Source organism: Platalea leucorodia (genome assembly GCF_965183815.1).
Source record: "Platalea leucorodia genome assembly, chromosome: 4".
Classification (NCBI taxonomy): Eukaryota; Metazoa; Chordata; class Aves; order Pelecaniformes; family Threskiornithidae; genus Platalea; species Platalea leucorodia.
In genome coordinates, this window is record NC_138826.1 from 21175135 (window position 1) to 21189896 (window position 14762).

At 38.9% G+C, this 14762-nt stretch overlaps 1 protein-coding gene across 1 annotated transcript in view; it reads right to left on the reverse strand.

Moving 5' to 3' along the window:
- Positions 1-14762, reverse strand: part of WDFY4 (WDFY family member 4) — a 146380-nt gene that overhangs the window by 67378 nt on the left and 64240 nt on the right. Inside the window, exon 39 of the mRNA XM_082310287.1 lies at positions 14103-14242. Within this exon, the coding sequence (XP_082166413.1) occupies positions 14103-14242 (140 nt within the window). The remainder of the gene's footprint in view (positions 1-14102; positions 14243-14762) is intronic.

Genomic DNA, 14762 nt, shown 5'->3' on the forward strand with positions numbered 1-14762 from the left:
CTGACTACTAAAGACTGAGGCAAAGAAGGCATTAAGTACCTCAGCCTTTTTCTCATCGTTTGTCACTATGTTTCCCCCTGCATCCAATAAAGAATGGAGATTCTCCTTAGCCCTCCTTTTGTTGCTAATGTATTTGTAGAAACATTTTTTATTGTCTTGTACAGCAGTAGCCAGATTAAGTTGTAGTTGGACTTTGCCCCTTCTAATCTTCTCCCTGAATAACCTCAAGACATCCTTGTAGTCCTCCTGAGTTGCCTGCCTCTTCTTCCAAAGGTCATAAACTCCCCTTTTTTCCTGAGTTCCAGCCAAATCTCTCTGTTCAGCCAAGCTGGTCTTCCTCCCCACCAGCGCATCTTTTGGCACATGGGGATGACCTACTCCTGCACCTTGAAGATTTCCTTCCTGAAGAATGTCCAGCCTTCCTGGACTCTTTCTTACCTACTCCACCAAAACCCACAGGTTTTGGGTCATAAGGTTCACGTAGCCAAGACCTTTACAGAACACAAATCAGAAAATTTCAAACAGCGCTTCCTACCTGAGCCTCCCTTTTGAAAAAGATCAGCAGAAACATTATTAAACTCAGCTGAATCCCTCAGGTGCCAAACTAGCACCATGCAAATAACAATAAAATACAACCTAGGATATTCACTATCATACTAATTCCTCAAATTCACCTGTTAAACATTAATAAAAGACAAGCTTCCAGCTTTGAAAATGCTAGGTTTGTTCACCCCTTTCTCCTAGCCATCTATGAAATTCTGAGTCCCAAAGAGACTTGAAGTATTTGTTCTCATGACATTTTTTTGCCTGATCAGAATGACAAAGCATACTGAAAGGTTGTGCATATAGCTGAAGCACTGAACAACTGCTGAGTAAGCTACTGGCTTGTTTTATCTGCATGAGGGCAACTGAAGAACCAGCACAGGACTCTGCTTTAACAGGCTACGGTCTTGTAACTTTTTATGCAAACACAAGGACAGCTGCTCCACCTATTTCTCTCCTTGCTCAGTATCTCTTCGTGTGCCTGCTGACAAGTAGCTACTGAGGGAAGTTCAGTATCACAGACTTCTTACTAAGTCACAGGTAAAAGTTCTCCTGTTTGACAGTGTATTTTCCAGAAAAAGATTCTAGCTATCCTGTTACAACTACATGATGACATGTCTGATGTTCTAGGCATACTTGCTTTAAAATTTTCCAAACTGAAAGCTGTCTGAAAGACCAACTTTTTTTTTTCCTGAAGTCAATGGTACAACACTTTGGGATCTGACTCAGGATGATGCTCCTAATCACTACTGAAAGAAACAGAATCCCAAAAGTCACAATATCCAAATAAACCATAAATATCTATTCCATGTGCCAGCCAAATATTTAGGAAGGATGCAGGTTTACTTCAACATTATTTTGAAGCCAAAATAAGATTGCTTGCCCTTCCCAGGAATTTACAAATGGTACACCAAAGCCATGAAATGGGGGGGTGGGAGGGTGGGGGGGAGGCAATTAGAGTGGCTGACCATTAACTGCATTACAGAGAGCAGCAGAAGTATCTGGTCCTTTAATAAATTCCTGAGGATTAGTCATGGCAGAGAAGGCAGAAGCTGTTCAGAGATTATATGGGAGAGGTGAGAGTGCCCTCAGTGCCAGGCAAAGGCTCTCATGCCCACCCAAGGTTCCCTGACAAAGGTGAGATTGCTGTGAGCCACAGCACAAGGCTAAACTGGCTGCAAAAGTCCCAGCCTCTCCCTACCTAAAGCCATGGATCAGATGGGTAACTTTTAAATGCATGGACTCTGTGCCACGCTGGCAGTGATTCCTCACAGCAAACTGTCTAGCTGCTGCTTGCACTGTGCTATAATTAAGTTAACACACAAGGTCTATGTGGTGTGCCGATTACTGCTGGCTGGCAGCCAGGTCTGTACCCCTGCCGCGAAGTCACATTTATTGGTGTTTCCCTGCAGGAAGCTCCTGTTTTATACTGATGAAAGTCATTACATTTTTGTTTGTTTAAAGCATCATTAAACCTGTAATCACAGTTGCGGCCTCACAAAACTATTCCATAATTCATATAAAACTCCCATAAAGGCTGACCTAGAAAGCAACAGCATCTCTGTGCTGTTGAGCCTGGCTCAATACAGGAGAAGAGCTGAGATCCCAGCTCTATGTGGACATAGGGTAAAAGCCATTCAGAGTAGACAACCAATTCCTCCAAGTATTAACAACCATTTCAGATACCCACAGGCTATTCCAGCTGTGTCAGTGTTCTACTGGCAGCTGTTTCAAAGTTGCTCATAGTCTGTATTTCACTCATGGTCACCAATCAGACCCCTAGGTCAAAGCCCACATTGGAAAGATTCTGACTGACTTCACTGACCCAGCTCCCAGCCTTTGAAACTTATGAAGGGTCCTACGAAAGAAAAATTCTGCTAGCCACGTCTGGTGAACTGAAGACTAACCACTTTGGCTTCCAAATGAGCTACAGCTAGCCATCTTCAGCCAGATGAATATGTCCCTGATGACCATCCCCACAAGAAAACCAGCTGGTTGTAAAATGAAATGAACAGTTAACAAAATTGGAGATCACTGTGATTGAAAAAAAAAACAAAAAAACAAACCAAAAACAAACAAACAAAAACCTCAAAACAAATCAAACAAAAACAAAACCTGAAAAAGATATCCAATAAACATGGAAAATATAGACCAGGCTATTATTTATTAAGTGTTCAGTTAGAACAATTACACTGTAATGCTTAATGAACAACTAGTGCAAAGAAGTTGCTAACAAATAAATAGTTTCCATTAAAAATTGTAGGTGGTTACCCTTTAAAATGGTGACTCTTTGTGCAGTAGATTAAATACAACAGTGCCACAGTGTAATATCTATCTTGAACAAAATCAATATGCCAGCTTTGATAATTCTTAATACAGTGTAACATAATATAAGGTTTGAGTTTTGTATGCAGAAAAGCAGGTGTAAATGCAAGAAGTATGACCTGCATTCTAGGGAAGAGCAGACTAAAAGGTCATATTGATCCATCCTGGCCTAAAAATCTGAGTATAATACCATGCTTTAAGTCTTTTTTTATACAGACTTCTCTACTTCACAGCCTTAGACAATCACATTCTAAGTAGAATCAGGTCATTTTGCTGCCTCAGATTCCCCAGTCAATATTTAGAGCTTGAAAAGGTGATGGAATTTACAAGCTATTTCCCTATTAAAAAAAAGAAACCACAGAATCAAACCCCGTTTCTCCTCTTGCTGCATGGAGACCTCATGCAAATAGGAGAGAAAATGATTAGTGTTGGGGAAAGGTAAAACCAGCAAGGAGGAAAATGCTGGCAAACAGAGAAATTAACATGTCAAAAAACCTCAGAGAGTGGATGTTCTATAATTTCTTTCAAATAAAGCAACTGAAAGGCTGCTTGTAATAGAAACAGTTGAAAAGAAAAAAAAAAAAAGGTTGAGGTGTGACTTCTAAGTTAACAATTCTCTACTGAGCTCTGGTATGTTTTAAGTCTGTGGGATTTTTTATATATATATATCACTTAACACTCTTGCACCCTATAAATATTCAGGCTTGCCATAATAAACTCATATTGCATGATACAGACGCCACATATGCCATAGTTCTTTCATAAAGAAACATTATGTCATTGGACCTCTGCACTTTGAGGCTTTCTTTGGGGAATTAAAGGCTATGTGTTTTATTACAGAACACATGTGCGCACAAAAGTATGTGCCAAAAATCTTAATAAATAAAAGTAAACTTTAAGACAAAATAATTTCGGACTCAGAAAAGCCAAAAGGAAAGCCCAAATATCCAGATCCCTCAGATTGTATGATCGTATTCTAGTATAGCTGATATACCAGATATTAGACCTTATATCACAGGAAGAGTGCACATACCTTGCTCCTCTAACCTGGGCTTTCACAATTCCACATGGAAGGTTTTTTGACCTAATAACAGCTATTCAAGCAATCACTAGGTTTTTAGAAAGTATTCCATGGGCATAGAAAAACAGAACAATAGGTAAGGAGCTCTTACAGACACAATAAACTGCATGCAAATAGCATATGTGACAGTGGCAAAGAGTTTGTGCATGACAGAAACAGATTTCATGACCCTAATTCAAGAAAACGCTGTGTTTTAGGATGTGTTTAGGCATATATTTTGCAACATTCATATACAGGTTGTTTGCTACTGAAGGGGGGCAGATTTGCCTTTAATCCAAGCATTTAAGATATAAACACACAGATAATATATATGCAGCACTTGGACCTTAAAAGCGGCAATTAAACATGCTTAAAACCTCTATGGGTGATGACTGCAAAAGGGGGAAACAGGAAATTAGCATCATTAGAATGAGAAAAATGATATGATACTCATGTGATACACGCTTCCCACCTTGAATCAAACAGAAAAGCTGCATTTTTCATTAAATGGAACACTAAGAAAACACCATTTTATAAAGAGCAAATTGTTCAGTTTTACTTAAGTATATATTTCCCAGCAGCTCAACATTAAATGGCATCCACCTGTGGTGCAGCATTGCTCCTCTCAGCAGCCCCATATCCCAGCTCTGTCCTCTGGACTGCATGCCCTAAGCAGTGTGGATATCCTGTCACCAATGATGTGACTTAGGAAGGAGACACTTTCTCACAAAAGCGATTGATTATTGGGTTTAGATGCTGACTGCAAAAATCTTTTTAATGGAAAATTCCTGAACCGCTATGACTTACACAGGTATAGAGCTAGATTGTCAGCAGTTAACTTCTGAGCCTAAACTCTTTTGAGGTGTGAAAACTATCTTCTTGTATTCACTTCAGTTCTCATGCTCCTCCTTCTTCCACACATCTAACCAGAATTTCCCCTCCCGACATACACAATTAAAGCCCAATACTTCTGGCCCTTTCCTGCTAAATCACAGAAAATAAATCCCTTCCTCATCAGCCTCACAGGCAGAGGATAGTACTACAGCTAGCATAGCAGTTTTACAGAGAAGAATCTGAGTGTTATAGTAAATTACTAGAGCTGGGTGAAGTCTCCAACTGACCAGCCCTGTTGTATTCAGATACAGGGACAAAGTGCATAACATCTCCAAGTTTACTACTGCTACTAAATCTAACACAGTGAATCAGGGACCAGGTACACTGCTACCCCATGCAAACAATAAGCCACCCACCTTGTGACCAGTCTACATTTCAATTGACTATGCACTAGGAAGCAAGTAGGTTCATTGCATAAGAGGAAAAATTTTTTCATTAGTCACCAGGTAACAAGCATTAAGCTAAGGCAGATAAAGGTTTCCTTAGCAGATGAAAGAGCGATTTGTCCTAGCCCTTAACATATACTCTCCACACTGAGGGTTGTTTGCAGGCTCTTTTGAATCACAAAATTGTTATTGCCATGTGGATTTTATTGTTACTTTGCCAAAATTCATTTAGCTTTTCAACAGACTGTAGTTCCAGCAGTTAAGTGTTGCATGGAAGCTTCGTGCCTCAGCCCGCTAGGAGGCTAATGCACAGTGCCAACTGCTCCTAAGGATCATGGATGGATTCCTGGCATTGCCAGTTGGTTGGGGAATAGCAAACTTAATGAGAAAAACCTCCATATTTCAGTGCATCATAAATGTACCCACACACAAGGGTGGGTTTCAAGAGGATAAACCCAAAGTATGGTGTACATGTGATGAGACTTCCACACTGCATTTATCAGCTAAACTCAGGCAGCACAGGAGCAGCTCTACTTCTATAGCAACTATATATATATGTGCATACACACACTCTCCTTCAGCAGACGATACTAATGAAGAGATGAATTCCTGGGAGAACAGATAACTTGTCTCCTAATAGCAAAAAAACCACAATGGGAGGCGAGACACGTTTGTTCTTTAATCCTATCTCTGAGACTGACTTCTGTGACTTATGGATAATTCACTCAACCTCTTGAGGGCTCAGTTTCCATCCTGTTACAGAAGAAGTATTAGCTTTTACCTCTAGTGAAAGGTAAAGGTCAGACTTTGGCATTATGGGGAATAGCAACGGGGTCTCTTCTTTCCTTCACTTGTTCTTACTCACCATTTTCCTATTTCTATTTAAAATGGTGATTTGCTGTGAAGTCCTACAGGAGTATGTAAATTAGGGCTTTATTACATAGTATCTCAATGCATTTATCTGAAAGCCTCATGCGCTGGTGTTTTCTGATTACATTTGAATTATGGCTTTTATTTAAGAAAAATGTGTGCTTCTAATGCTTTAGCTGAAGAAAGAATTCTGTAAATATTAGTGTATGCCTAGAGCTCAAAGTACAGAATACAAAGAAACATCTCTTTCCTGACCCCTAAAATTATCAGTTTTCCTAAAATGGCACACATTTAAAGGTGACAAGATTACTTCTGGAATTTTTTAGTGCCTGTAGAACAATCCTGGATTCTACAGGCTACTCTGCAGCAGAAGGCATGAATAGAACACAGCTAGGCACAACCAAGCTTTATCTTTAATTTGGCTAGCAAGGATGAGAACAAGAAATGAATGATCACAGACTTCAGCACAGGCTAGCAACCTACACCGTCATTTAGGCAAAACCTTTAAGTTCATCTTGCAGAGATTTCTAGGACCTCCCAATTTCCTGTTCTCTACTTGCACACATCACCATTCAGTTCATACTCTTTGGTATTTTCAGTCCCTGCTGTCTGATAGAAACTCATACTTAATTTTCTGGGCACCCAGACTCCTATGTGCATTTTATACTGCTCCCTGCATGGGACAATAAACCATATATAAACTGACAACTTCTTGATAAGCAAATTTGGTCATAATTCTTCTCCTTATAAAGATTTCTAATAACAAATAACATAATTGAAAAAATCCATTATTTGTCTTTAAAAATAGAACAAATATAGAACTGAAAAAATAATGAATAATGAAAAATCATTTTCTTGTGGGAAACTGTGGATGAGAATGTTGATTCCCCACAAAGTTTTAAAACAAGAATGTAAGTTTGATTCAGTTTAAATTGCCACTTAAGGCTACTGACTCAAACAATCCATACAAAACAACTTAATTCAAACAATTTCTTTATGAAATTATTATAAATAAAATGTTGCATAAAAATTCCAGAAGAAAACAGACATATTTGAACAAAGAAATATGAAATATTATCTGTCTTTCTATATATTCAGCAGCGAAAAAACATGTTCCGTTTCAGTGGCCAGCATTTGTTTCTAGGGTTTCTCTGCAACCAAATAAAACTCTGCTTTCATCCACACTAACACCATTCAACTCATTTGGCATCATCTCTGTTACGTGAAAATAAAAGTCTGCAACCAGCAGCTCTTGAATGATGAGATTTCAATGCCAACAGCTTTAAACATTAAACTCCACTCACTGAAATCCTATATCCAAGCTTAAACCTGAACCAGACACAACCTCTAGCTTGAAAGGCAAAAATATATTTAAAAAAAATACACAAGAAACATAAAAGAAAACATGTTTTCATACAATGTGTAATTAAATGAAGGGACTTCACTGCCACAGGCCACCACTGAGTTTAAACATACAGAAAAACTCCCTCGGAATAGTTACCCACAAAAACTTTTGGAAGAGTTATTATTTCTTGTATTCAGGTGTTAAGATGAAACTGATATTAATCAAGAAAGGAACAACTTTGCTAGGATAGATTTTCTACTGTGCATTGTGCTGTCACACACCATCTCCTGTAGCAACCAGTACTGGATTTTTAGGGGACAGACTGTGGGGTGAGTGGCCTGTGGATCTGAGTCAGCCTAATAATTTGTATTCATCATCATACAACCTTTATATTCCAGCTTCTCTGTTAAATGGTTATCTTCAATTAACATGGAAATTATTCCCATACATTTCAGAAAGTTCAGTGATTTGTATTATATAAAACTAGATAGCTATGCATTTTTTGTTTTCGTGCAGTTCTTATCTAACTTATTGACCTGTTGAATTATTTCTTTATGATCTCGTAAACAATCTGAAAATGATAAATGAGCAGCGTGTCAGATATCTGCTTAAAAGGACATAAAAATTTCTTTGTTCAAAGTTAAAGAAACTTTTTCCAGCTTGCTGCAGCATACTGTAATTTAGCTTTGAGCCAGTTATTAAACAAGACAATAATATTATAATGGAAATTGTTTAATATACATCATTAATAGTAAAGTGCCTGCTTTCATTGAAGTAAAAAAAATGCATGCTATGAGCAGTTTTGAAATGAATATTTGATTCCAAACTTCCCTTGTGCATTTAATGACATGCTAATTTACATTTTAATTACTTCCTAAGAAATCAAAGCATTTGTTGACAGAAGAACATAATGTCAACTTCACGGTGCACTGTTGGTGGATAGTTAATGAACTTAATTAGATAATTAGTGATGTTAATTATCCTTCTATTGTGAAGATAAAGATGTTACACAAATGATGCACTTTTCAAAGAAATATCATTACATGTTTGTAACTTGAAAATCTCATAAAAGACCAACTGAGTGATTGGTAAGAAAAATATTTGTTTAAATAATAATTGTGATTATGTTTCAAATATTTCTGTCTTCTTCATTTCACCTATCATGAACTGCTAAGTTGAGCTTCTCCCTCCTTCATCCCAAATTAGCAAGCTCTTTTTGTTCAACCTTGTTCTCCTTTTCACTACCTCATATACCTCCCCACTTTAAACGACTCTCTGATGCAGTGGCTCTCCTATTGTTTGAAAACCCAGGCTGGTCAGCATCAGCCTTGATTTTACAGTCAGTTTTTGAAAGATGCTATAACAATGCAGGAAAGTAGCAGCTAGTGTTTGAAGGCACTGGTCCACTATTGAGCTCTGGGTTCAGCTGCTAGTGTTGCCACTGACATCTTGGGTGATAACGGCCAAGTGTCTGTGAATTCATGTCCGTCAACTCGAGATAAAGCTTCTTTCTTACAGCAGTCAAAGCCCACTGACACACAGCATTTAGAGCTAACACTGATTTTATGTCCTGGGGTTGAGTCTTCCGTGCCCTGACAAGAGCCTACATCATCAGCCAGTTCAACATTAAACACTTCTGCTTGAAAAGTCTTGTTTCAAACTACCCTCTAAAACACAGACTTTTGCACACAGACATCTCACCCAAGAATTTGTGAGTATGACCTATACATATTAATTTAAAACAGGTCATTTCTCCCTCTTCCCCCACACCTAATGCAAAACCTGTAAAGATGGCTGCAAAAAGTGTGAAGCAAGACTGACAGCCAGGAGCGAATGAAGCCACAGTGCTCTTTCCTGATGGTGTCATGTGGGGTGAGAGCCCTGCCCCAGACAGGACTGATCCTGTATCTGTAATGCAGCTACTATTTGTACTAGGTAAGTAAGTCCTAGCACTGTACAAAACACATTAAAAAGCCCTGTAAGTGTTGATGTAGAGATTTAAATTTCCGGGAAGGAAGGAATGTAAGTCTGTAGTTCAAACTCCCACTGCAGTCAATGGAATGTTATGTTTAAATACTTTTCAAAATACAATGCATTACCACCACTGGTGAATCACTAGAGATACCAGGTATACTAGCCATATTTATCTTAAGAATGAGTGTTAACATGTGAAACAATTTTTTAAATTCTTTTGCTGGCTGTGAAATTTGAAAAGATTTTTGTTCTTGGTATAACAAATGAATAATTTTCTGTAGCAACAACACTTCTAGCTAAGAGAAAAGCCTGGTGAATAAACACATGAGAAAACTAAAAAAAAAAAAAAAAAAATTTCCTGTAAATCTAAAACCAAAGAAAGTCTTAAAGACTTTGAAATAACATGTTGTTTGAAACATGCCTCAGTTTTCTCAGACTTCAAAAGAAACATTAACTCCTAGAAAAGATTTGATTCTTCCTCTTGGGAATCTAACTATAGAGGCAGGACTCAACAGACAACTTTCAGTGGAGCTTGCCCAAGAGACATTTGTTATTACTTTAAGCAAGGATATCTGTTGTTAGGAAACTATGCAGAATTCAAGTCCTTCTTGGTCATATCACTATCTTCTTGCACAGTGATAAGATGAGGACATACAACCCACTTTCCTAAATGAGTTAATGAACTTGCAGTTTCTTTGCAGCAGGTACCTCAAGAGTTCTCAGCCATCAGTATAAATAAATAAAATATTACATTGTAAAAATTTAAGAGGAAGAATTTTCAAAAGGAACTGAAATAGATTCTCTGTTTGACAGTGACTTAAGTCTCAGTTAGGAGGTGTCTTCTTGGAGCTCCTGACTTCAGAAAGTTATCCACAGAAACAAAGGTGGCTCTCACTGACACATTGATGGAGTTATTTGTAACGGATTTGCTGTAGGTTTAACAATCTGCCTGTTGCTTACAAAAGTAAGCACAAGAGATGGGCTCTTACTACAAAGCCAACTGAAGAAAAATGAATCACTCCCAGTCAAGCCAAACTTAGCACCTTGTATTTTCTGGTTTGTAGAACTACACCATTAAATGCTTTTTTTTGCCGTTAGCTCTGCAGTGACCTTGCATGCGCCGAGGGCAGCAGAGCAGAAACCAAGATATTCATCAAACTGTTCAAAAATCCTTAGAGTTCAACAGCTGCATTCTCCTATCACTTAACTAGGAAGAATTCTCTTGCAATGGACAGTGACAAAACTGGCACAAAGGAGGTCAGATGCTGGCTCTATATCTATAGCTGTCTTCACAAGTGTACACTTGCTGACTCAAATCCTACCATAAGGTTTCTGGGTTTGCAATTACAAGTTAGGAGGCCTCTGTTAACCTCTTCATTCTAAAGACTGGGATTAAAAAGAACTTTTCTATTTCATTCTCTCAAGGTATATGGGTCTCTGGCATAGATAAATGTAATTAATGAACTAAAACAGGAGAGGTCAGACATGATCAGGCCTGCTGTAAAACTCAGGAGGCTCTGCATTTCTTGTAAAGGATAACAACTATATCTACAGCCCTGAGGCAGTGTGTCTTAGAGTAGTTAGAAGTATGCTGCTTATAACCTTGCTCAGGCACTCATCCTCAGGAAGAACCTCAGGACACTGCATGGTAGAACCTGTTGACTAATTTACTGAAATATGATTGTTATAGTGGTCCCTTGCTGCTCTTGCAGCTTGTTGAAGATGAGAAAAACAATCAGTCATTGCTAACCTAAAAATTAAATGCATATTCTAGATTCTGACAGCAAAATTGAGGTAGAAGGGGACAGGGGGAGGAAAGGAGGAGAAAGAGCAAGAGATCAAAAGGCTCCCTTTGAAACAGGAAAGTCAATGATTTGGAAACCTTTGTCACTGTATTCAGAGTCTTATAGACCCTCCTGCTGGCAAACTTACCCAACTCTCTCAACTGTAAGCATTAAAAAAATCTGACTTTGTACAGTGCTCCTCTTGCTCCTGTGTAGCTACTCAGACTTCCAAGAAAGCACAAGATGGCAATTACTATAGCAGATTATTGCCCTTCTACTACCAGAAATGTGATCACACTCTCCCTGCTGAATGACCATGTGTTCCAGACAAAGCCCAGAGCAGAGTATGAGATAGCAAAGTGGATTCAGAAATATGGGGAAAACACAGCTGTATTGGATTGTTAATTTTATTTGCCACCAAAAAGCATGGAATTAGCATCACCGATGCTGGAGATCCTGAGCGAAAATACAGCAGAAACATGGGGCCTGATCCTTTGCTGGAGTGAATAGTTTTAATTTTGCTGTTTTTTTTCCCAGATTGAGGATTTGGTCTCAAAAGCACTCTTGCTATCTTGTAAATGACAACAGGGAAAAAAGTTGATAGTTTTGAGGGGGGTGTTTTGTATTTATTTATTTTTTTTAATCTGCAGCAAATACTACTACTGCTTCAACTTCTTTGTTTATTTTCAATCTATACAGGAATCAAACTAACAACCCAGGAGCCAACCCATTTCTTCTTTCTGCTGAGCAAAGCTTTCAAATCCTGGCTAAATTTCTTCACTTTTCTCAAATTTAATAAGTTTTGCTGAGTTAGGAACAACCATGCTTGGCTCTCAGTAAATGCAAAGATTTTTATTTTACTATGGGATTTAAAGGTTTTGTCTCTCACTATGTAGTTCATACTGCTACTTATCCTTTTATCTCAATGTTTCAACCAGGTGCCTACTGCTGTATGACACAGGTCTATAACTAGCAGTAGTGAAGACAGAGACCAGTATTTGAAGATTTTTCACAAGTGAATACAGAAGGCACCTGAGACACCGAAAATGATTCAAAATCACGTTACAGCACCTTTAAAGTGACTACCAAAGTGAGGTCAAAAATACAAGTTAGAAGCACAAATACCATTTACTTTTAATGTAACTTGTGCTCCCAACTTCCTTTGATGCTGAAAATCACACCTTATACCTTGCTTTTGAAGTGTATGAAGAGGGCCGCTGAGGAGCAAATAAATTAATTTTCTTCCCCTTAGATTTCATCTCTCTGAAAAGCGCATCAAACTCTTTCAAAGATAGGCTGGAGGGAGAAAGGGGGAGAGGGAGAGTAGAGAAGAACATTTGGAAGTGTAGCTTCACATGTCATTGAGAGGAACAATTTATCAGAGCTGTGGAGCTGTCAGTCCTTGACATGATAAGGAATAACACCAAATGAGTAATGTTTCCTCCAAACCCAGCTCCTTTAATTACAAGCCGCTTCCTCGCAGAAGAGAGACAGAAGATGCAGAAACACCAATTTCATGCACTTGTGCCTGAATAATGTCTCCGTGCTGCCTTTTCCAGATGGCAACCTTTTCACTGGAGGAACTAATGATGTGGGCATATTTAGGGAAAAACCAATAACGGAGTCTTTAACCTTCAACAGCAAAAAGCATGTTGTACAAAATGTTCCTTGGGATACATTTACAAATATCAATTACATTGCTCACTGAGGTGTAATCAGCTGTAATAATCAAAATTAATTTTAAAAAATAATTAAACAGACCCCAGGGCAAATAGTCGATGCTCTTGTAGTATGACATCACAGTCTACATTATGTACCTGGAAAGAACTTGCTCCTTCTGTAAGCAGCAAAGTGATTTTAAGGAATTAGAAGGATGCTGTGGCATGCTGAGAAAAAACTTGCAGCTCAGTAAGGTACTATCAGAAACATTACTTGTGTATCATAGCCTTCCTGATCAACACACCTAGAAGTGAACCAGTCATCACTGGGGATAAAGCTGCAACCTGCTACAGCTTGAGCTAGAGGACTGACTCCCTAAACTGAAGCTGTAACAGACTCACTATCTTCTCATGAGGAGGAAAAAAGACCTTAATATGTTCAGCACTGCAATAACACAACCTCAGTCCAAAGCTCTGAATATTCTGTCAATGCACTGCTGCCCTACCCTATATAGATGGTTACTCTAGCCCTAACACACTTAAGCAAGTAACATCTAACTGGTGCTTTTTATTTGCATTCTCAGCATATATGCCCAGCAAAAACATGGCAATGGCCCTGTCAGCAAAGGAGGAGCTTACACATGGAAAAGATAGTCCAGCTGCATTGCTGGCAGTAGCAAAGCTGCATACCCTCCAGACCCATCCCTGGTTTATATAAGCACTTGTCTCCTTATCTCTTGAGGCTAAACTAAAATTTGGACCTTTAATACTTCATATTGAGTAGAAAATGAAAGGACAGTACTATGGTAATACCTGATCCTTTCTACTAATTCAGTGTCCGAAGGACAAGGTTTACATAACCGATGTAAGCCAAAAGCAGCAGCAAAACCAGCATCTCCTCACCTTGCTCTGACCCAAGCAGAGCCCCATGAGCACAAGCACACATGGGTTGCTTAGGTTTGTCCTTTCAAGTGCAATAATTAGGCCTCATGCAAAAAGTAACAATTGGACTTGATGATTTTAAAGGTCTTTTCCAATCTGATTCTATTCCTTAAGGCTGCCAATTGAAGTTCTTCAGATCAATGACTATTTCTTAGTGATTATTTCTAGCAGTCTAGAAAAGGAACCTTAACAGCAATAGGTGTCTAGTGGAACATGTCAACAGAAATACTCGGAAGCCTCCCAGGTCCAGACAAACTCTCCAGAGCCATATCAAAGGCAGAGCTGGCGACAGTGCCAGAAAAGACAAAAAGCAGAACTTACCTCAGATTTGCATGCCATTTCCTTTGTGTTTCGGCCAGGCATCAACCTAATAGCTGAAGACAAGCTTTCACTCCAGGAATTGTGCTTGCTCTGCGACAGGCCTGGCCCTGCTTTAGTCTGGAGAATCTTCTTTTCAGATGCTGTGGGCCAGAACAGAAAAAATAGCTTGTAAGACTTAAAGTTGAGCCTGTGGGAAGGTAGAGGGTTTGTATCCACTTCACACAAGACACAAGAACATGGCAGTGCCTCACTCCAGCTGGCTTGTCCTTCTATTTGCAAGAAGAGCATTGAATTAACATTTACTTCTCAAGTCTTTATTTAAAAGCCTCACAGAGGTCTGCCATAGACCACTGTCATTATACAGACATGAACTTTGAATCCCTGCAGCACTACACACATTGGGATGCCGTTTGTCACTGAAATATCCTCCCTTTTAAATTCTCTAATGGGATACAATTGTCTAAGGAGATTTCTCTTTGTTGCAGTACAGTACGAGCCCTACAACATCACCAGGTGATTACAGAAGGGCTGGGGCATGACACAGAAAGCAATCACAATCCTGGATGAGAGAAACTGAGAATCTGCTTTGTCTAGCAGGTGATGTGCAGAGGAAGGGTATAACCAAGGAATCAGCGGCTTGCCATTAAGCGCTACATTTAC